Genomic DNA, 23,363 nt, shown 5'->3' on the forward strand with positions numbered 1-23,363 from the left:
CAATTTCAGATTGGCATTAGTGCTGTGAAGAAAATAGAACAGCGACCTGGTCAGGTGACTACTTGATGTAGGGTGGTCAGGGAGGGCCTTGAATGACAAGGAGGAGCTGGTACTGCGAAAGTCTGGGATTCCAGGCAGAGGAACCAGCTCGTGCAAAGGCCCTGAGGTGGGACGTTGCGGGAACAGTAAAGGAGGCCAGCATGGCTGGAGTGGAGTGAGACGAGGGAGAGTGGTAAGAGGTGAGGTCGAGAGGCTGACAAAGGCACACCATGAATTGGGAGTAGTTTGGATTTTATTCCAAGACTGATGGCAAGTTCACTCTCCTTCTCTTTCAACCCCATTTCCAAGCACAGTCTAAATATTACGAACACCACCGTAGGAGGCAGGTGCTGTGAGATGGGGAAACTGAGGCACAGAGAACGAACGTGCTGGGAGAGGGAGGGACTTCTTGGCTTCCTCGCGCCTTTAACCCTTTCCAGGAAAATGCTTGGGTCTCTTTGCTAAGTTTCTGTCTCTAAACAGAAAGGCAAGGGTTCGAACCCCAAGCCTTCCCCTGCCCTGGGCACAGCCCCTCCCTCCCTCCCTCTCGGCCCCCAGGGTCTGAACTTTACAGCGGGGCAGGTAGCAACCCACCCACTTCTCCAGCTGGAGTCCGCGTTCTCGGTACCCACCGCGCCGCTCCGCCTTAGGCCCGCCACTCACGCCTGTCACGACTCCCCATTGGTCAGACTGGCTGCTTTCCCGCCCCCTGACGGGCCAATCACGCTCTCAGGAAGCACAGTCTGGCCCACACGCAGCCCCCCCCCCCGGGAGAAGTAGCGGCGCTTGCGGATTGGCTGGGAGCGGGGGGTGGAGCTGAGCAGAGCTAGACGAGTGCCTATTGGGCGGCTCAGCCCGGGTGGGCGGGACGCGGACGGAGCCGGGGGCGGGCCAAGTATCCGGGCTTTGGGAAACATCTACCAGGCCTGCGAAACCCGCGGGTGGGACTGAGCGGCGGAAGTCCGGCTGCGGGAGGTAAGTGGCTCCAGGCCTCACCTGCGGCGGACGGGCTGGGCCCCGTCCCGGCGCCTTCCTGATAAGGCCCCTCTGGCGCTGCGGGGGGACCGACCTCCCCGCCTGGCTGGTGGAGGACAGCCGGGGGAGGACTCCTGCCTGGGCCCTCCAGAGTTGGCTAGCCAGGGGCTCGAATTCTCCACGGGGCGCTTCCGCCCTCTCTACCAAGTTACCGTGTCACCCCTGCGTGGTGGGTGGGTTTGGCTCCCATTTCCTCAAGAAGGAAACTGAGGCTCAGACAGAGCTGAAACTTGCCTAAGGTCACACCGCCAGCCAGTCTCGGCTGCAGAACCGGGTTCCCCAGCCCACGTGGGGATCTAAACAGCCCCATTCGCTCCTCAGGTTGCCGCCCACCTCGGGCTGCTCCTCCTCCTCCGGCCTCGGGCTCCCTCCACCCGGAGCTGCGTTCTGAATTTTCATCACTTCCCCAGAGTACCGCCAACTCTGTCTCCAGCCGAGACCCCCTCCCCACATTCACCGCCCCCCCCACACACATTTTCATCTTTTCCCCCAAATCAGTTCCCCTCTCCAGGTCCCCAGTTAGTCCCTGGAACCTGCCACCCTCGGACCACTGGCAACCTGAGGATCTTCCTTCTTCCCCCTCCGACCACAGCCAGGTCCAGCTGCCCCCTCCCCGCTCTGTCCCCGCTGCCTGAACTGGAGCCCAGGCTTCACCCTTGGCCACCTGGACCCCAGCCCCCACTTTCGCCCTGGCCTCCACCTCCAGTCCAGCCCCACCGCAGCCAGCGAGGCCTCCCTATTTTATTGTATATTTTGAAAACTTTTTATGGAAGTATATCACATATGTAGGAAAACAGGAATCACAGATATACAGCTCAAATAACTTCACAAAGAGAACGCTCTGGTGTGAACAGCATCCAAATCCAGAAGCCGAACGTCCCCCACACCCCAGAAACCCCCCTTGCACCCCCTCCTTCAACACTGCCGCCCAAGGATAACTGTTATCATAACTTTAATGCCACAGGTTGGTTTTGCTGGGTTCTTGCCTTAGTAAATCCTTTACTGTATTGTATTTATTCCTGACTAGACAACCTGTTACACATTGTCCAAAATTCAAAAGGAACAGACTAGTACACAGTGAAAATCAAATGTCCTTCACACTCCGCCCCTCAGAGGCCTGTCCCTGCAGAAAGAGCCTGTTCCTTATGTGCGTTCCAGAGAGAGCAGATACAGATAGGAACAGTACCTACGCTTTGTTTTCTTCTTGCATTTTGGCACAAATGGGAGCATTGTTAGACACACTATTATGCTTTTTTTTTTTTCTTCACTGTTAACATCTCTTGGACACTTTTCCACGTTGTTACTTAAAGATCTCCCTTGTGATTCTTCCTGGCTGCAAAGAATTCCATAGTATGGATATACCATAACTTACGTAACCAGTACCCTAACCGTGGATGTTGGATTTATTTCTATTCTTTTGCTTTGGGAAGATGCCCATAATGAATAACCTTGTCCTGTAATGAATAACCTTGTCCTGTAATGAATAACCTTGTCCCGTAATGAATAACTTTGTGTCATTTCACCGGTATGTCTGCAGGATAAATACTTAGGATAGTTAGGAGTGAGTTCCCTGGGTCACAGGGTTTGTGCATCCGTAATTCTGAGAAATGTGGGCACATGGTTCTCCCTAGGGGTTCTTGCAATCCCCACTCCTACAGCCCAAAGGGAAGCTCCTCCTCGCTCTAGACTCCTGTCACTGTCACAGGCTTCTGGACGGTCCAGCACCCCCGCCCCCACCTGACCCTGTCCCTCCTGTCCCCTGGAGAGCTGACGCCGAGAATGGGAGTGAGGAGAGCACTCCAGGTGGAGGGAGCTGCCCGGGCAGAGGCCCTGAAGTGGGACTTGGCCACCGAGGCGGGCAGGTCCCGGTCCAGCGCCTTGTGGGAGGAGGGTACATCGTAGTCCTGAGGACAGAGAGAAGCCATGGGGCCTTGGGGAGAGCTGAGAAATAGGGTCAGCCCTGTGTTTTCAAAAAGGTTGTTTTCTTTCCCTCTCTCTTCACTTCCGCAGGAGAGCTCTGCCAAGATGGATTAGGTTCCCTAGAGATCCTAGCACTGGCCACAGTTGTAATTATGCAATTAATTAATTCAGTGCGGTTTTGTTTTTGAGGGAGTTTCCATTCCATTTGTTTTTTGAGACAAAATTCACACAGCATAAAATTCACCATTTTAGCCATCCACTAGTTTTTAAACTTTAGATATGTCACACATAGAAAACATTTTCAATGGTAGATGTGTTCAGTTTAAAGAATAATCATAGACGCCTGCGGGGACTCACCAGCCAGCACTGAACCTTCCCCCGAGTGAGTGTCAGCCGGCTTGCCCTCCACTGGGTCCACTGGGTCCACAGGGTCTCCGTTTCCTAAATAAATTAACAAACAAGTGAGTAACATGCAGAGAGGGAGGGAGCTGCAGACAAAAGCCAGGACTCCCACTTGTGCAGCAACTCAGGCGCCCAGGGACACAAGCCTCTGGCTGGGACATGTGAGGCTTGGGGTGTCCAGGGCCCAGATGCTCACCCTGACGGGGGCGGGGAGGGGCAGTCACCCCTCTAGTCCCCACAGGACCTTGGCCTTCATGGCCTCCCAGGGGCTTCAGTGTCCTCCCCTTTAAAAGGGCTGCTGGCCAGGTGGCTCTACCAGTCCCCTCCCCCTTAATTTTTATATTTCTCTCTTTTTTTTGGCCACACCTCGCAGCATGCGGGATCTTAGTTCCCCAACCAGGGATTGAACCCGTGCCCCCTGCAGTGGAAGCACAGATTCTTAACCACTGGACCGCCAGGGAAGTCCCTTTCTTTCTTTTTCTTAAAATTGTGGTACAATACACATAACCTAAGCTTTACCATCTCGACCATTTCAAAGTGTACAATTAAGAGGCATTTAGTATGCTCATGATACTGGGCAACCGTCACTACTGTCTAGTTCCAGAACATTGCCATCTCCCCACACGGAAACTCTGTATCCCTTTCAGCCACTCCTCGCACCCCGCACCCCACCCCGCCCCCGCCGCCCTGCGGTGGAAGCGCGTCAACCTGCTCCGTCTCTATGGACGCAGCCGTTTTGGGTTTGGGGCATTCCACGTAAATGGCCTCCTGCGTGTGGTCTTTTGTGACTGGCCTCTCTCGCTGAGCATCGCGGTGAGGGGCCTCCACGCTGGGGCCTGTGTCGTTGCTTCGTTCCTTTCTATGGCTGGATAATATTCCACTCCACAGGTACCCCAGCCTTTCTTTCTAAGACCTGGAGGGGGGCTCAGCTGGTGAGTTTTCCACACGGGTGAACTACATTTCAGAGGAGGCAGTCAGACTTGAGGGACCCCAGGCCAGGAAGGAGAGAGGTGGCGCAGCTGGGAGAATGCAGCTCTTTTTGCCTCGGGGCTCAAGTCCTGCTCCCTCTGCTACGGGCAGCGGGCCCTCAGTCAGGACATGTCACTGCTTAGACCTCGGTTTCCCCCCGGGGGTGGGGGGAGGATCACAGTTGGAGCCTGGGGTGTAAGCGTGTGGACCCTGGACATGCAGAGGAGCCCTCTCCCTGCCTGACCCCACTCCCTCAGCCCCCCTGCCCACCCCAGGACATGGCAGCTGTGAGGCCCGGCCTGGGACGTGTCATCCCTGGATCATCCATCCTCTTCCTGTGTGACATGCAGGAGAAGTTCCGCCATGTCTTGTTCTTCCCCCAGATCGTCTCTGTGGCCGCCCGCATGCTCAAGGTACAGCCCCTCCTCCCTCAGACCCCCCAGTCCAGGGCCCCGGCCCCTCCTCCCTCAGACCTAGGAGTTGGGCCCCCAGCCCCTTCCTTGGGCTCAGACCTTTGCTCCTCACCCCAACCCAGGTGGCCCGGCTCCTGGATGTGCCCGTTGTGCTGACTGAGCAGTACCCACAAGGCCTGGGCCCCACAGTGCCCGAGCTGGGGGCTGAGGGTCTGCAGCCACGGGCCAAGACCTGCTTCAGCATGGTGCCCGTGGTGCAGCAGGAGCTGGACGCGCGGCCCCGGCTGCGCTCTGTGCTCCTCTGTGGCTTGGAGGCACAAGCCTGCATCTTGGTGAGACCCCAGCTGAACCTTGGGGACCTCCATTCACACCTGGGACCTCCCCAACCTAAAAAGGGTGTCTTTCCTGACCAGAACTCTCTATCCTCCCCTTCCTGACCCATGACTCCCCTCCTGACCTGGGACTTTCACCTTCACTAAGGACCCCTCTCTTTACCTGGGGCTCCCATCCTGCCTAGGATCCCGTTGTAATCTGGGGACCTCCTGCCCTGATCCGAGCCTCCCTCATCCCCATCCTGGTTCCCCAATCACTGTTCTTGTCGGGGGGTAGCCCTGACCTCTTTCTGCCCCTAGCACACAGCCCTGGACCTCCTGGACCAAGGGCTGCAGGTCCACGTGGTGGTGGACGCCTGCTCCTCCCGCAGGTGAGAGGGTCCCCTCAGGGGTGGGGTGCATGTGGGATGGGTTTGGGGCACCCAGGAAGAACCAGGGGGTGGGATCCCTGCCGAGTTTGCCAGGTGTCTGGGTGTCCAGACCAAGGCGCTGACACCGCATACACACACCGCCCCCCCGCCCCCCGCAGCCAGGTGGACCGGCTGGTGGCGCTGTCCCGGATGCGCCAGAGCGGCGCCTTCCTCTCCACCAGCGAAGGGCTCATTCTGCAGCTCGTGCGTGATGCCGCCCACCCCCAGTTCAAGGAGGTACTGACCCCCACGCCCCACACTCTGACCTCCCCCATCTCCCATGCAAACGGCAAATATCTTTTCAGCACCCACCACATAGTCGCAGAATACATCTGGGAACACAGAAGGCTGCCGCCTCCAGGGGCGCTAAGTTCTAGTGGGGGCAGACTGCGGGTCAACACCATAAATCAATGAAAGGAGAAGCTGTCTGGCCACGAGGACTGTAGAGAGAGATAAAGCAGGGGAGGGGGCCAGGTGTGCAGAGGAGGGGCTGCCTAAGGTGGTCCAGAGGCCTCCCGGAAGAAGGTGATTTTAGAGTGAGGTAGAGATGGGAGGGAGCCAGGCAGACGGGAGAGAACAGTCCGGCAGGGGCCCTGCAGACGGGAGCCCCTTGACCCTTTCCCGCCACCCCCTCCTCCAGTCTGTGGCACTCAGGTCCAGCCTCCACACCCACCACCCGAGTGGCCTTCCTAGTACCCAGGTCTGACCAGGTAGTCCCCACTGCTTCACACCCTTGGCCCTTAGGATAACGGGACATGCCCAAACTTGAGATCCCCAGCCCTCTGAGATCTGCCCCTTCTCCTCCTCTTAGTTCAGTTCTGTTGAGCATTTATTGAGCACCTACTATGTGCCAGCCACTGTGGCAGGTCCAGGGGCAATAGCAAAAGACAGTCTGTGTTCAATTTCGCATCGTGGCCTGGAGCTGGGGAGGGCACACGTGGAATGTGTGAGAAATAAGATGGGGGCTGGCAGCTGGGAGGCCCGTCCTGGGGGGTGGCCTTAAAGTGGAGACCTGAAAGTGCAGGAGCAGCCAGTCATCCAAAAAGTGGTCCTGGCAGAGGGGACAGCTAGGGCAAAAGCCTGGACGTGGGACTGAACTTGACTTATTCAGGGAGCGGTAGCAGGGCATGGTGAGTGCAGGGTGAGTGTGGGAGGAGGGGAGGCCGGGAGGAGCCAGAGCCGAGACTTCCCAGAGATTTTGGTGGGGGTGGGGAGGGGCAGCCATGGGGCTTTGCACGGGGGGGCTGGACACTGTCAGATCTGTGTGTGGTGCCAGGTGGCTAATGGATATGTGGTAGGAAGGGGGGAAACCAGGGTGGAGGCAGCGGTGGGGATACAGGCTTTGCTTATTTTCATTTTTTAATCTCTGCAGGTTAGCATGACAGGGATTGCTGATGGGTGCAAGGTGTGAAAAGGCAGCACAGAGAGGGGATCCGGCTTGAGCGCAGTTGCTCAGGCTCTCTACTGATGGGGGTGGAGGTGGCGGCAATGAGGTTGAGAGGTCAAGTGACCACCAACATCTTAAGAGGCAGCTGGATAAGTGAGTCCAGAGTTGAGGGGCAAGGCGAAGACTGGATTTGAGAGTTGAGGGATAGGAGAGGTGAGAGTACTTAAGAAGAAGCATGTGCAGACAAGAAGCCCCAGGACAGAGTCGGTCACCCTTAGTGGTCCAAGTCAGCAAGGTGGACCAAGATGGCAGATGACCAGGTGCTAACCCTGGTGGCTATGGTGAAAGGGAGACCCCAAGAAAAGTTTTGAGAAGAGGCAGTGGTTGGTTTGGCCAGTTGCTACTAAGGGGGCAAGGGAGATGAAAATGGAGAAGTATCCCTTGGATCTGTCATGGGGATGAGAACCCTTGACGCTTCCTGACTCCCTACCCCTACCCTACAGATCCAGAAGATCATCAAGGAGCCTGCCCCAGACAGCGGGCTGCTGGGCCTCTTCCATGGCCAGAACCCCCTCTTCCGCTGAACTCCCTACCCTGCCTTGAGGGGAGACCACCTTCTTGTCCCTGGGACCTTGGCAGAAGCGCTTTCTCCCCCATTCTTGGATCCCAAGAGTGGTGCAGTCCACCGGGGGTACCGCCCCCTCAGGAGGGGATGTGGGTGCCGCTTTTCCATTGGGCAGCAGCTCCCGGAAATGCAAATGAGACTCCTGGAAGCTGGGCGGGGGTTGGCTGAGCCGAGCTGGAGGTGGGGCTCGGCCCCCGGGCCACTTCAAGGGGTGGCGAGGGAAGGGGGAGGGAGTGTCACAGGCTGTGTGGGACCCGGTCTCAGAGAATAAACATTGATGTGACTGTGGACTGAACCATTCTTGGGTTTGGGGGGTATCCCGGGGGCGACTGGGGGCTGCGGGCGGTGGGGGAAGAGGGGTCCCCAGCAGGTGGGGAGGGGGAGGTGCCTCTTCTCAACTCCAAGCCGGCGCGAGGCAAAGGCGAGGGCTGGCCACTGTCACATCTGCACCGAAGCCGGCGCGCATCTGCACGGAAAAGAACTGCCGGCCCGGGGTCGCCCAACTCGCTGCCGGTCGCCCCCCCTATCAGCGCGCGCACACGCCCAGCCGGGTTGGCTCGCAGACACGCGCTGGCTCTGCCTCCCCTGGCCGGCCCCCCACGTCGCCACCACCCCCGACTCCCCCAGGGTCCCGCATCCGGAAAGTGAGGTGAGCGTGACCGCACCCCGGTGCGGAGGGGGAAACTGAGGCACGAGGGACTTGGGGACGGGGAGGAAGGAAGAGACAGGCATGCGGATGAATGGATGAATGGATGGGAAGGACAGACAGCTTCATCTGAGTGGTCCCTGCTCCCCTAAGACGCAGGAGCCCGGGGATCCACATAGGGGCTCCCAGAATTCTGCAGCCCCCTTGGAAATCTGGGAGTTGGGACTCTACGGACCCCCCAGTCAGGGCCCCTCAGCCCCTTCAGAGTCTTAGTCCTCCCCCCGCCCCCACCGCATCCTTGGGTGCCCAAGAAGGCAATCTGAGTCCCCCAGGGACCCAGGCATCAGAGCTCTCAGCCAGACCGCCCCCCATTGGGGAAGCAGAGCCCCCCCCCCGCCCCTGGATCCCAGACCCCTCCCAGAAGGCCCGGTCACCGGACCCCGCGGTCAGAGCGCCCAGCACCCCCTCTCTCCGCAGGGATCTAGGAGTCCCTGCCTCCCCCCTCCTCCAGGAGCCCCTGGGACCGGGCGCCGGCGCCCCCGGCCCCCGCCTTTCGGATCCAGGTGTCCCCCCCTCCTCACCCCCCCAGCCTGAAGCTTCGCGTCTCGGAGGCCGCGCTCGCGTCGCCATGGCAACAGGAGTCTATTTTGCGCTGGGAACACACAGCTCCCGCCGCAGCGCCCCCCCACCCCGCCCCTCCAACCTGAGCCTGAGCGAGAGTGGGGGACCCGGGGAGCGAGATTGGTGGTCCGCGGTCGGGGGGAGACACAGAGACACTCAGAGGGACAGAGATCTGTAGACAGCAAACCTAGGAAAAAGACACACAGAGACGGAGACACGGAGTCAAAGAGGTAGCGAGAGATGGGAATGTGGAAACGGGGAAGACACAGGATGTAGAGAGACAGAGACCGACGGGGCAGAGGGAAGGAGAAAATGTTGGCACACAGAGGAGACTTGGGACAGAGACTGAAAGATGCATAGATGCGATGAGACACGTAGAGAGAGACAGGCTCAGAGAGGCCGCGACTCAGGGCACCTCCCGATAGAGATGAGAGACCCGCCGGCAGGCTGAGGGAGAGGAGGTGGGAGGCGACGTCCCGGGAGGAGGTAAGGACACGGAGACGCAGAGACTCCCAGAGACAGAGACATTAGAGACAGGAAGGCCTAGGGACCTGGGCGGGCCGCTGGGAGTGCGTGGGGAGGGTCCGCATCTCTCCCTCAATCCCACCTCCCACCTCCCCGGTGGCGAGCCGGGGGCGGCGCTGGATCTCTCCACCCTGCCTCCCCCGCCCGGAACTGGGATCCCCGCCCCCGCATCCAGACCCCTCCCCTTCTCCCTCCGCTTTTCCCCCTCAGGCCGGGTCCGCCTCCTCTGGAACCCAGATGCCGCCTTCTTCCACATGCCTAACCCAAACCCACCCTCAACCCCAGATATTCCTAGGAGGCCGTCCCTTTGCACTCGGACACCGCCCACCCTCAGCCCCGACCCCGCTGCCACCTGCGGACCCCTCTCCAGCACCCAGTTGCTTGAGGTCAGGGCTTCTGGCTTTTTCTGGGTCTCCTCCCCTCTGCGGGTCTCTATCCTCCTCTGGTTCTCTCTTTCGAGCTCGCTCTCTCTCTCTCCTTCAATCTCTGATCCCCAGTCCTCTGGGTCTTTGCCCCACCCCCACCCCATCACTGCTCGCCCTCTGGGTCTCTGCCCTCCCAGGGCTCTGTCCTCTTCTCTTTGGGTATCTGTACTCCCTTCTCTTCATCTCTGTTCCCCTCTCTCTGGGCCTCTGTCCCCCTTTTTCTCCGGGTCTCTGTCCCTGTCTCTCTGGGTCTCTGTCTCCCTCTCCCTGAGTCTCTGCTCCCCTCTCCCTGGGTCTTTATCCTTCTCTCTGGGCCTCTACCCCCACCCCGAGGGCTCTCTCCCCCTGCGCCCCCGCGCCCTGTTCTAGCTCTCCTTCTCTGCTGCCAGGCCTCTCAGAAGGCGGTCCTTGCCCCCAGAGCCCAGCTGGCAGGGTCAGGAGAGGGCTGGGGTGGGGCGGACTGAGGCACAGCGCTTGCAGGGGAGCAGGTGGAGGAGGGGCTTCTCCGTGAGCCCAGGGACCGAGTGGGGCCTGCTCTGGGACCCCTCCTCACACTGGCTCTCCTGATCTCTGTCCTCGCATCTCTGTCTCTCAGGTCCTGGGCTGGCGTGCTGGGTTCTGGCTCCGAGCTGCTAGGTGTGTGTGGTGTGGGGAGGGAGATCGGGGTTTGGGGGGCATTCCTCTCCAGCTGTGGAGGAGGAGTGTGCCTTCCGGTGTGTGTGGGGGGCTGTCTGGGTGTGTCTGGTGGAGGGCCACATGCCTGCTTCCAGACTCTCCACCACTGGGTTCGCACTGGTTTGTGTGTGCCTACGAGGTTGCGTGACTGTGGGCTGTGATGTGTGCCACTGCATGCCCACGTGCAGCTGGCTGGGGCAGGTCCCTGGCCATGTTCTGGAGCTGTGTGTGGTCCCAGTGTGTCAAGGTGTCTGAGATTGTGTCTGACTCTTGTGTGCTGTGGGTGGGAATGCCCAGAAATGCATGGTTGTGTGTCCACATGGAGCTGTATTGTGTGTGTTTTGGGAGGAGGGAGGCTCAGGTGTGCCGCCAGGATGACATTGGGTGTCCTTGCGTGTTGTGTCTGGGGCACTGTGTGGGTGTCCTGTGCTCTGTGTCATTGTGCGTATGTAAGCTCTGTTGTGTGTCTGTGTACAGTTTTGTGTGAGGTAGAGGAAGAACTGGTCCCCTGTATCCTTGTGTCTGGACCAGCTGCTGTGTCTGCAGTGTGTCTCCTCCCCACCTGGAGGTGCTGCCCTGCATCGGGAGGTGTGAGGCAGGGACAGGAGGCTACGGGACCCCCATTGGTAGAGGGGCCGTGTGTGTGTGTTGCTGGGTCTGAGGGGATGTATGCCACTGCTCCTCCTGCCCCACTCCCCAGAGTTGTCAACGGCCAAGAGTTTCGTTTCCCTGGGTATGTGCATGTGTGTGAAGTTGGAAGGGACAATGGGACTCTGTTAGCAGAGGGAGAAATTCTGTCCATGGAGCCCAGCCAGAGGCTTGGCACAGCACAGGGACTGAGAGGGCAAACTGCTACCCCTGCGGGGCAGATGAGACAAAGGTGCCCCCAGCCCAATGCAGCTCCCCAGCATCTATGATTTAGCAGGCAGATGGCACCCTTGCACGTGTTCGAAAAGGTGCCCCTTCCCACAGATGGATGCAGCCCCACCAGCTGCATTCTTAGGAAGGAGAGCCCGGCTGGACTCCAGCCTCTCAGCCAGACCCTCTTGTGCAGTACACAACCTGCCCAACCATACGTGGCAGCCCTCGTATGAATGAAGGAATCCACATCGCCACACACGTGTCACTCTCAGAAGGGGTGTGTCTGTGTGCGTGACAACCCGTGTTTCTCTGTGTGGGATAAGGCATCCATGTTCTGTGGGTGGTGGTGCCCTGAGTTCAAAGCCTAGCACCATTGCTTGGGCACTGCGACATCATCTGACCTTTGTTGGTTGGTTTTCGTTTCTTAACTGTGGTAAAATACACGTAACATAAAATTTACCATTTTAACCATTTTAAGTGTACAGTTCAATGGCATTTAATATATTCACAATGTTGTGCGACTACCACCACTATTTAGTTCCAGAATATTTTCTTCACCCTGAAAGGAAGCCCTGCCCCCATTAAGCAGTCGCTCCCCATTCCCTCCTGCCCCCAGCTCCAGGCAACCACTTATCGGCTTTTGTCTACATGGATTTGACTATTGCAGACATTTCATATAAATGGAATCATACAATATGTGACTTTTTGTGTCTGGCTTTTCTCTCTGAATGTTTTTGAGGTTCTTCATGATGTAGAATGTATTGGTGCTTCATCCCTTTTTATGGCTGAATAGTATTCCATTGACTGGATAGACCACATTTTGTTTACCCATTCATCAACTGATGGACATTTGGGTGGTCTCCAGTCTGGGGCTGTTGTAAATCATGCTGCTAAGGACATTCGTGTTTTTGTGTTAACATGTTTTTCAATTCTTTGGGGCATATGCCTAGGAGTGGAACTGCTGGGTCATGTGGCAACCCTATGTTTAACTTTTAAGGAACTGCCAAACTGCTTTCCAGAGTGTGGGCCAAGGCACTTCTAAGATGCCCGTCAAAACACCAAGTGGAGGCATCCAGCAGGCAGTCTGGCGGCGAGTTCAGGGGCGGGGCCGGAGCAGAGCTCAGAGGGAACGTTGAGGCCCCGAATGCAGCCTCCCATAGCCCTCTCCCCATCCCAGGCCCCAGCAGTTTTTGATAATGGTGTGGTCCCTAGATACACGTACACTCAACGGGAAGGAACAAAGGATAAAAATAATACCGAACGACATTTATTCAACTAGGCCCACCACCCACCCTCTCTCCCACCTCCTTGCACTGCTTTTATTTCTTCATGGCCTTCATAATTTCGTAGTGTTTCTTCATAACAGTTTTCAACGTGCATCCCATTAATTTGTGTCTGTGTACTGGCTCTCTCCCCTCACCAGAAGGCAAACCCCGTAAAGACAGAGGAGGAACCCTGTGGTTCATCTACTGCCGCATCCCCAGCCTCAGTAAACACTGCTGAAGGACCCCTCCTGCCAGCCTGTTGCCGTACAAAACAGCTGGGCTGACCGGTCCCATCTGGCCCCTCCCATCCTGTTCACCCTCCTATAAGTACAGCACCTGCGCTAGGCCAGGCACTGCTCTAAACTCTCTACACACATGAAATCGGTTCGTCTTTCCAACCACCCAGTGATAGCCATCCTCACCCCTGGTTTACAGATGGGGAAACTGAGGCACATGGGGACTTAGGTGTATCCAGTATCAGGCACCTGGCACATGGTGGAGCTGGGGGATGAACCACTACTACCCTGACTCTCCAGCTGTGCAAGGAGACACGTCAGACCTGAAACTGTGAGCGTGGGTGTGTGTGTGTGCGTGAGACAGAGAGAGACCACAGAGAGAGACAGAGACAGAGAGAGAGACTGAGGCTCAAGATCCCTTGATTATCAGACGTAAATACAGGAGAGAAACAAGCATTGGGGGAACTGAGGGCCACGTGGGTCTAAGGCAGCAGTTCTAACTGGGGGCAAACGCGCCCCCCGGGGGGATATTTGGCAATGCCTGGAGGCATCTTATGTTATCAGGATGTGGGGGAATGTGAATGCTCCTGGCATCCAGCAGATGCTGCTGAACACCCTACAATGCACAGGACGGGCCCCCACAAGCAAGTACATTCTGTGCCCAGATGGCAGTAGCGCCCAGGGTGAGAAACCCTGCACTCCCTTTTTCCACCTCCTGGTCTATAAACTCAGGTTCTCAACTCCGATCTCTCTTTCTCCTTCTCTCCTCCCCATCTGCTCTTCTTTCTCTCTCCTTCCCCATCTCCCTGACTCCTCCCATCTTGCCCACCCGACCATGCGTCTCCCTTCATTGCCCCCCTTGGTCCCCCACTGACCCCTCCCAACCTCCTCCCCACTCTGCCCACCTCTCACTCTGCCCTCCCTCACCTGCCTCTCACCTCTGGCTTTCCCCTCTGCCCTCTCTCCCTCACCTGCCTCTCACCTCTGGCTTTCCCCTCTGCCCTCTCTCCCTCACCTGCATCTCACCTCTGGCTGTCCCCTCTGCCCTCTCTCCCTCACCTGCATCTCACCTCTGGCTTTCCCCTCTGCCCTCTCTCCCTCACCTGCCTCCATGGTTTCTTCTCCCTCCATCACATCTTTCCTCTGGCTTCTGTCCACCTCTCTTGTTTCTTCGCACCCCTGATGTCACTGTCAACTTTCCCATTCTTTCCTCCACCATTCACCACTCACTTTGATCTCTTCTCTGCCATCATCATTTCCTTTCTCCTTCCGCGGTGTCTGGACATCCTTCTGTTGCTCCCCCATCACCGTGCACTGTCCCGTGGGACTGCCAACTTTGGGCCCATGCGTGTCCCCTCCATCTTTTCTGTTTCCTGGTTTGTGTCTCTCCGTCCTTCTACCTTCCCTTGGCCTGCCTTCCTCATCATCTCCGGCCCCCATCTCCACATTTCTCCACCTCTGGCCATCTTTCTCCCGCCCACCGTTCCAGCCTCGGTTCTCCCCCAGCCTGGCTGCCCCATGCCGGCCCTCCTGCTCCTCGGGACCCTCCTGCTCCTGGCCTCGACTACCGGCCAGGCTGGGGCGCGCCCGTCCAACGCCACGAGCACCGAACCCCCGGGCCCGCTGCCCGCCCTGCTGGCGCACCTGCGGCGCCTGACCGGGGCGCTGACCGGCGGCGGGGGCGCGGCGGGCCCGGGGGCCAACGGCACCAGGACCAGCACCCCGAGCTCGGCCGGCGCGGCGGCACGGGCGCCCCCTCCTGCCGAGCTCTGCCACGGCTACTACGATGTCATGGGCCAGTACGACGCCACCTTCAACTGCAGCACTGGCTCCTACCGCTTCTGCTGCGGCACCTGCCACTACCGCTTCTGCTGCGAGCACCGCCACATGCGCCTGGCGCAGGCCTCCTGCTCCAACTACGACACGCCGCGCTGGGCCACCACGCCGCCGCCACTGGCCGGGGGCGCCGGGGGCGCCGGGGGTGCGGGCGGGGGACCCGGGCCCGGCCAGGCCGGGTGGCTGGAAGGGGGCCGGGCGGGTGGCGCCGGGGCGCGTGGGGGCGAGGGCCCAGGGGGCAGCACGGCCTACGTGGTGTGCGGGGTCATCAGCTTCGCCCTGGCCGTGGGCGTCGGCGCCAAAGTGGCCTTCAGCAAGGCGTCCCGTGCGCCCAGGGCCCACCGGGAGATCAACGTACCCAGGTGTGTGTGCTCTGGGGCCGGAGGGTGGGGAACCTGGGGGCGGGGCCACGGGAGGTGGAGCCATCAGGGAGTGGGGCCGGTGGGGGGGGGGCAGGGTGCAGGGCGTATGGCCAGAGACTGAGGCAGCCACCGGGAGCGCAGAAGCGAATGCCTTGGAGAGATGGGCGGGACATGAGAATATATGTGACTTAAGTGGCAGTCTATGGAGTGACCGGGTAGGCTCAGGCCTTCATTCATTCAACAAATATTTCTTGAGCACCTTCTGTGAGCCAGGAGCTGGGAACACAGCAGTGAACAAAACAAAGTCCCTGCACTGATGAGTAAACCTGGTTTCCAATCCCAGGTCAGCTGCCTGCGGGCTGTGTGACCCTGGGAAATTTGCTTAAACCTCTCTATGCCTCAGTTTCCTCGTCTGTACAATGGGCCTAATAATTGTTCCCCCACCTATTCAGACTGTAATGAAGATTACCTGGGTTAATTCATGTTGAGTCCTGACACATGGTAAGCCCTCAGTAAATGCTGGCTACCGTTATCATTAAGACAGTAAGCACTAAAACACATGTGCAATATATTTTTAGATATTGATAACTGCTGTGAATAAAATAAAGTAGCATAACGAGTTGTGAATGGGAGGGACAGTATTGTTTTACACGAAGTGGTCAGGAAAGGCCTCTCTGAGCAGAGACTTGAAGGAAAACAGAGAACCAAGCAGACATCTGTGGGAAGGGCATTCCAGGCAGAGAGGAGGCCATAAGTGCCATGGCCCTGAGGTGGAGCGTCTGCAGGACAGCGAAGAGGCCCATGCAGCTGGAGTGCAGTGGGTGAGGAGGAGGTAGACAGAAGTAGGCAGAGGCCGGGTTTATCCTAAGTGTGATGGGGGAGCCACTAGAGTGTCCTGAGCTCCGTGTGTCACCATCTGATCCCTGGGCTGTGCGTGTGAAACTAGACTGCAAGGGACAAGGGCAGAAATGGGGAGACCAATTGGAGACTGTGGCAATAATGGTGAGAGATGGGGCAGGTAGCAGCAGAGGTGGTGACAAGTGCTCCGAGTTGGGTACATTTTGGAGGGCGAATCCACAGGATTGCTAAGGGCCGTGCAGGAAAGAAAAGAGTCAACGGTGATTCTAAGGTTTGGGGTCCACATAGCACCCTTTATTGCCATGGGGAAGGCAGCAAAAGGAACAGGAGTGAGGTCCCAGGTTCAGGGTGGGGCAGGGCCACAGAGAGGACGATGTGGGAGGGACCGCAGAAGGGGTAGGGTCCAAATAAATAGGGGAAGTGGCGCTTCAAGCGGGAAGTGTGGTCCGAGGGACCTTGGGGCAGGCGGTGCTCAGATTGATATTAGCAAGGGGCGTGGCCAAAGGCGAGAAGCCGAGCTGAGCTAACGGATACACCCAAAGGTGAGAACGGGGAGGGGAAAGAGGCCTGCGCCCTCCCTCTCTCCACCCCCACCCCCAGTCCCCAGGCCACTGACCATCCCTCTGCCACTTCTAGGGCTCTGGTGGACATTCTGAGGCATCAGGCGGGGCCTGGGACCCGCCCGGACCGGGCACGAAGCAGCTCCCTAACCCCGGGGATCGGGGGTCCAGACAGCATGCCCCCGAGGACGCCCAAGAACCTCTACAACACCGTGAAGCCCTCCAATCTCGGTGAGTGAGAAGTGGGGCTTCGGCTGCCGCCTCTGCTGCCTCTGCATCTGCCCCCACCCCTCATCCCTGTAGCTCCGCCCTCCACGGATGGCTCCACCTCCCATTGCCCAGGCCCTGCCCCTAGCCACAGCCTGCTGTCTCTGCCTTCCCTGAACCGTTATGGCCGAGACCTGTTTTGGTCAATGCACTGGACTTTGCAGTGAGCCAGACCTCCTCTCTGACCTCCTGTGGGCACCCTGGGTGGGAACCCTGGGTGCTACGATGGATGATATAGATTTAGACATTCTCAGCCCCTGCACTTGAGAAACTCATGTCAGACCACCCAACAGCCAGTGACACACGAGGACGCACTTAGTAACTGAATTAGAATTTGTCGGGAGCCAGACGCCTGGATTGAAATCCTGGCTCTACCGCTGTGACCTAGGGCAAGTGACTTCGCTTCTCTGGGCCTCAGTTTCCTCATCCATAAAATGAGAATCGTAACAGTACTCACTTCATATTATTGTTATTCTTATAGTTTATGATGAGTGCATCAGTGGAGAAGTCCAGGTAGCTGGAAGAGGGTTTGAAAAGGGTCTCATTGGGTGTGAGGGGGAGGAGGTTCCCTCAGAACGTGATGTTTGAGCAGTGGCCAGGAGGGTTACGGGAGTTTCTTGGGCAGGGGGATCTCTGAGTGGCTGGAGCAGAGCTTGTGAGGTGGCCAGAGCTGAGGCTGAGGAGAGGGTGGGCAGATACCTCGGGAAGGGCCTTGAGTACCAGGCTGAGCTGAGTGGCTCTGCCTTTGTCCTGAGGGCAGGGGGGAGCCATGGAGGAGTTTAGAGCAAGGGAGCCGCAAAGTCAGAAGTGGGTGGAAGAACTGTGTCTCTGGAACCCATATGAAGGGAGACAGACAAGAGGAAGAAGGCCCCAGAGGAGGCTGGCGTGAGGATCCTGGCAGTAAAGGACCAGGCTTGGTCTGGGATCAGGAATGGAGGGGAGGAGATGGGTCTGAAGAGTAGTGATAAGGAAGAAACATCTGACCTGGATCTTGAGGGGTGAGTAGGAGGTCTTCAGGCAAAGAAGGAGAGAGGAAGGGATTCAAGGCTGAGAGAACAGCATGACAGCATGTGCAAAGGCCCTGTGGCAGAACTGAGCTGGACCATTTGGGCATCAGAGAGAACAGCTTGAGGGGAGGGATGGGAGATGAGGCTGCAGATGTCTGTTGGGGACAAGTCACACAGGCCTCAAATGCCACCCCCAGCTTAGACTGTGTCCCATGGGTGATGGTGAGACATGGGAAGAGTTTCGAGCAGCAGAGGGACAGGGGCAGGTGTACATGTCAGAAGTACCGCAGTGGGGCTGATCTTGGAGATGGGCTGGCCATTTGGCCAGAAGGCTGGTTTGATGATCCAGGAGGGAGAAGCAAGTCAGGGCAAAGAGTCAGTAGGCAGGAGGGACCAGAGCTGGGGACCAAGTGGACATGAGTGGGGATCCTTCCACAAGACCAGGACAGCGGTGCCAGCTGGGAGCAGGCAATGGCAGTGATGCCACCTCCCCTCTTGGTCCCCACAGATAATCTGCACCACAACTACCTGCACCTCAACGTCAACAGCCCCAAACACCACGCTGCCACTCTGGGTATGGACCAGGGCGGGGCTGCGGGGAGGGCAGGGCTCCTTCCCTTCCCACCCTGGTACTGAGCCGGAGCCAGGTGCCCAGCATAGGGCAGGTGTGAGACCCTGGGAGCCTGTCCTCACACTCCAGCCAGGTAACCCAGTGAGGCTCAGCTTTCTCATCTCTATGCCAGAAGTGGTCTGCGGGAAGCTGCATGGAGTGCATCCCCTCTAGCCTGGGGTGGGGCACACAACGAGTGCTGAGCAAATGCCAGTTGCCCCTCCTCCTCCTCCTTCCCCAGCAAAGAGCACCCGAGGGTTGGGGGGAGTGTGCGGAGGGAGCTTGGACTGCTGCAGCTCTGAGGGGCTGGAGTTCCAGATTCTAATGCTCTAAGGGGGCTGGGGGCCAGCACTGCTGGGTCTGAGGGAGGAGGGCCTGGACTGAGCCCGGCCATGCCCCTCTGCCCCAGACTGGCGGGCCATTCCGCCGCCCAGCCCCTCCTTGCACTACTCCACGCTGTCCTGCTCTCGGTCCTTCCACAACCTCTCGCATCTGCCCCCGTCCTACGAGGCCGCTGTGAAATCTGAACTCAACCGCTACTCCTCCCTCAAGAGGCTGGGTGAGTCCCGGGAAGGGGAGCGACCTGGGCGATGGGGCGGGGTCAGGGCCTGGGTTCAGGACAAGGGACAGTGACCCGATAGCCTTCTAAAGCTTTAGATTCCCCGCCCCCCGCCTTAGAATTTTCTCCAAGTTTGTTCCAGGATTACCTGAGGTAATTTTCTATCACAATTACTTGGGGTGCTTTTTTAAAATGCAAACCCATGGTCCTCCCCCCAAGATCTATTGCATTCATCAGGACTTGTATTTGCAATGAACAGAAATACAACTTAAAAAAAAAAAAAAAAAAAGGTGACTATGCTGGCTTGATAACAGAAAGTCTATGTGCCACAAGCTTCAGGTGTGGCTGAACCCAGGTGCTCAAAAGCTGTCTCCAGGATTCTACATCTCTCAGCTCTGCTGAACAGTGGGCTGGCTTCATTTTCAGACAGAATCTCCCCTTGTGATGGCAAAGATTGTCCTGAGAATTTTCAGGGCAATTCTACCAGAAGAGTCTCTCCCAATGATTCCAGCAAAAATCCCAAGCCTGGATCCCACTGGCCAAAAGAGGGTCACATGCTTGTCCCAGAGCCAATCACTGTGACTCTGATTGGACATTTCTGGGTCAGTGGCTGATCCCTGGTAGTGGAGTAGTCTTCAAACATTTTAAACAGAGACCCACAGTAAGAAAGGATTTTTATGTTGTGTCCCATGAGACCCACATACACTGGCACAGTTTTTAATTACAGTAAAGTTTTGAAACTTGTTATTATGGACATTTTCAAACACACTCGAGAGCAGAGGAATTGTCAAACGAGCCCCATGTTCCTGTCACCCAGCTTTAACAATGGGCAACATTTTGTTAATCTCTCCTCCCTCCACCCCATCTTTTGGTGGATTATTTCAAAACAAATCCCAGATATCATGTCACTTCATCCCTTAGTATATCAATAACACACACAAAACTGAAATAAAAATTTTGTGAATGGTATTCACCCTTATTCTCTTATTATGGGACACTTTCTGATAATTTTCTATTCTATTTCATTTTGCCAAATGCTGGTCCCTACCCACAAAATTGACTTTACAACCCATGAATGGGTCGAATCTCCAAGTTTGAAAAATACGTGCTACAGGATGAAAGGGAAGGAAAAGTGGTTCCTCAAAAGCAAGAGTTGGGTTCTACTCCCAAAAGAAGGGATGTTCCCAGGCAATTAAAAAAAAAAAAAAAAGGTCCCCCCTCGTCTACGATCGCAGCATTGCAAGCTGGGCCTGGGAATCTGCATTCTGCTAGTTTGACTGTTCTGACTGGTTAAAATTGTGCCCCTGCCCAGGCTAATGACCAGGAAGTTCCAGGTAGTGTCTGGGGTCTTCCTGGGGTGGGGGGTGCCCCAGGGAAGGGAGCACGTTCTGGGCTGGCTGAGGACCCACCTCTGTGGTTTCTTTCCTTCTCCCCCAGCCGAGAAGGATCTGGACGAGGCCTACCTGAAGCGCCGGCACCTGGCGGAGGTGCCCCGCGGGACGCTGCCCCTGCATGCGCTGCGGCGACCTGGCACAGGGGGCGGCTATCGCATGGATGGCTGGGGTGGGCCCGAGGAGCTGGGCCTGGCGCCCGCGCCCAACCCACGGCGCGTCATGTCCCAGGAGCACCTACTGGGCGACGGGGGCCGGGCACGCTATGAGTTCACACTGCCACGCGCGCGCCTCGTGTCACAGGAGCACCTGCTCCTGTCGTCCCCCGAGGCCCTGCGCCAGAGCCGCGAGCACTTGCTGTCACCCCCGCGCAGCCCCGCGCTGCCCCCCGAGCCCGCCGCCCGCGCCAGCCTGGCCGCCTCCCACTCCAACCTGCTGCTGGGGCCTGGGGGGCCCCCCACACCGCTGCACGGGCTGCCCCCGCCGCCCGGCCTGCACGCGCACCACCACCACCACGGCCTGCACGGCTCGCCGCAGCCCGCCTGGATGTCAGACACCGGCGGAGGTGGGGGCACGCTGGCCCGCAGGCCGCCCTTCCAGCGCCAGGGCACGCTGGAGCAGCTGCAGTTCATCCCCGGCCATCACCTGCCCCAACACCTCCGCACTGCCAGCAAGAATGAGGTGACTGTCTGAGTGTCTGAGGTCGGGCCAGGGGCTTGGGGGCTGCAGCCTGGGGCCCCCATCCCAGCCTGCATCCCCCAACACACTCCAGGGGCCTGGGACCAGATCTGCAGTGGCCGGGAGGGCTGCCCGCAAGGACACTGTTTTGGATGAAATCATCACCAGGCACAAAGCTTCCTTCTGCGATGTCACGGCAGATGAGACCCCTCCTCCTATGTCACAGTTTGAGGCAGGACCTCCTTCCCATGACGTCATCACAGAGGAAGAGGCCTGTATGTGAGGTCATCACTAGCGAAAATGTCTTTGTTCATCACAGGGACAAAACCTCCTTCCCATGAGGTCATCACAGAGGAAAAGGCCCACCCTTAAGGTCATCACTAGAGGCCATGTCTATGCTCCATGGTGTCATCACACAGACTTCCCTCCTGTGATGTCATAAGAGGAACAATGCCTTTGTCCTATGACATCATCCCTAGAGACAAAGAGTCCTTCCTATGATGTCACTGCATAGATAAAGCTCATCCTTATGATGTCATCTCTGGCACCAAAAGGCCTCTTTTGACATCATCATCACCAGGAAAATATTTTCTTCCAAAGAAGATGCCTTTGTCTTTGAAGTCACCACTACAGACAAAGCCATCTTCCTGGGACACATCACAGGGGAAAGAGCCTCACCAGCTGTGTCCTCACTAGACATAAGGCCTCCTTTCTACGACATCATCACAGGGACTCTGCTTCCTTCCTGTGATGCCATCGCCAGAGAAGGTGCCTTGCCCTATGATGTCATCAGAGGGACTGTGCCTTTTCCGTGATGTCATCAGCAGAGATGGCAGCCCACTCTGGGGACATCTCCAAGACGAGGCCCCTTCTGCAATGTCACCACCAGACTCTGCCTGCTCCGAGATCACACACGCCGTGAGACACCTCCACTGCCTGCTCCGAGATCACACACGCCGTGAGACACCTCCACTGCCTGCTCCGAGATCACACACGCCGTGAGACACCTCCACTGCTGCTGCCAAGTCCCGGCGCGGCAGGGCACACCCAGAGTCTGTGACTATCCTGGTGGGTCACCAGAGAAAGTGCCCTGTCCTGAGGTGTCATCTAGGGGTGTCCTCACTGGGGAGGCTGCCCCGGCGGAGAGGTCTCTGCCACAGATGACAGTCCGTCTGTGGATTGCTGGCAGTGGCCCTGCCCCAGCTGAGGCTCTGCCCCAGTGCTGTGATGTCATCACCAGAGACACTGCCTGCTCTGGAAGGCCATTACTTGTAATGGTATCACCAGAGTTTCTGCCTTGGCCCACCATGACTTGGCTTGGTCACTCCTTCCCCTGACCCTAGAGACATGCCCTGCGGGATTTCCACCAGAACCTCACCTAAAGGGTGGTTGGGCCACGGGTCCTGTGTGACTCCTGGAGGACAGCACTCCCAGACTGGCTTCTGCTCCCACGGAGGCCACTCTGGCCCACCAGGCTCCTGGAGTCCTGGGACTCATAGGTGGCGCTACTTCTCTCTGCCGTCACTACAGACATCATCACCTCTGTAAACAAAGTCCTGGCCTCCTGCTGGGGGTGGGGGGAGGTGGGGGTATGCCTGCTATTGATTTAGCTGATGACATCATCAGCACCACAAGACTTCCACCACTCCTGGTGGTAAGTTGCACCTGGGGTCCAGTGTTAACCATGCCTGATGATGACATCATTTCCCAGGATTCCCTTTGACCTATGGTGTATTCATCTCCCAGGATCCACCACAACTAGGATATCATCCTCTTCCAGGATTTACCATAACTATAGTGTCACCTTCTCCCGAGGTTCCCTATAGCCAATGGTGTCATCATCTCCCATGATTCTCCACAACCATGGTGTCATCATCGCCCAGGATTCTCCACAACCATGTGTCATCATCTCCCAGGATTCACCACAGCTGATGATGTCATCACCTCCCAGAATCCGCCATGACCAACGGTGTCATTACCTTCCAGTATCCACTATAGCTGATGGTAACATCTTCTACCAGGATCCATGAAGACTGATGATGCCACAATCTCCCACAGTACCCCGTAATTGTGGTGTCATCATCTCACAGGATCCACTTCAATCATGATGTCTGCATGCCCCAGGATCCAGCACAGCCATGGTGTCATCACCTCCCAAGATCCACTTTAATCATGGTATCATCAACCTCCCAGGATCTGCTTCAACCATGACGTCTTCATGCCCCAGGATCCAGCACAGCCTTGGTGTCATCACCTCCCAGGATTCAACTCAGCAGTGATGTCACCACCTCCCAGCAGCCAGGAGAGTCAATGGTGTCCCAGAACCCATGACACCCAACAGTGTCATCATCTCCCGGGATCCATTTCCGCCATGGTATCACCATCTACTGGAATCCACCATAACCATGGCATCATCATCTCCCAGGATCCAGGACACCCAATGATGTCA

At 57.5% G+C, this 23,363-nt stretch overlaps 2 protein-coding genes across 6 annotated transcripts; both read left to right on the plus strand.

Annotated features, from left to right (window-relative positions):
• Positions 1-900: 900 nt before the first annotated feature.
• Positions 901-7,824, plus strand: ISOC2 (isochorismatase domain containing 2). Of its 4 annotated transcripts, none has more exons than XM_036833879.1 (7): positions 911-1,014; positions 4,285-4,328; positions 4,623-4,778; positions 4,901-5,110; positions 5,411-5,481; positions 5,640-5,757; positions 7,411-7,824. In XM_036833879.1, the coding sequence occupies exons 3-7, from the start codon at positions 4,644-4,646 to the stop codon at positions 7,489-7,491; spliced, it is 615 nt and encodes a 204-aa protein (XP_036689774.1). In that variant the 5' UTR covers positions 911-1,014; positions 4,285-4,328; positions 4,623-4,643; the 3' UTR covers positions 7,492-7,824. The 4 variants fall into 4 exon arrangements, with proteins under 4 accessions (XP_036689772.1, XP_036689774.1, XP_036689775.1 ...); XM_036833876.1 differs by having other exon boundaries at positions 912-1,014; positions 4,641-4,778; XM_036833877.1 differs by lacking the exon at positions 4,285-4,328 and having other exon boundaries at positions 901-1,014; positions 4,641-4,778.
• A 6,480-nt stretch (positions 7,825-14,304) lies between these two features.
• On the plus strand, positions 14,305-22,800 carry SHISA7 (shisa family member 7). Of its 2 annotated transcripts, XM_036833873.1 has the most exons (5): positions 14,305-14,984; positions 16,479-16,633; positions 18,185-18,250; positions 18,696-18,845; positions 20,283-22,800. In XM_036833873.1, the coding sequence occupies exons 1-5, from the start codon at positions 14,305-14,307 to the stop codon at positions 20,927-20,929; spliced, it is 1,698 nt and encodes a 565-aa protein (XP_036689768.1). In that variant the 3' UTR covers positions 20,930-22,800. The 2 variants fall into 2 exon arrangements, with proteins under 2 accessions (XP_036689768.1, XP_036689769.1); XM_036833874.1 differs by lacking the exon at positions 18,185-18,250.
• The last annotated feature ends 563 nt before the right edge of the window (positions 22,801-23,363 follow it).

The sequence above is a fragment of the Balaenoptera musculus genome, chromosome 19, assembly GCF_009873245.2.
Source record: "Balaenoptera musculus isolate JJ_BM4_2016_0621 chromosome 19, mBalMus1.pri.v3, whole genome shotgun sequence".
NCBI classification, from domain to species: Eukaryota; Metazoa; Chordata; class Mammalia; order Artiodactyla; family Balaenopteridae; genus Balaenoptera; species Balaenoptera musculus.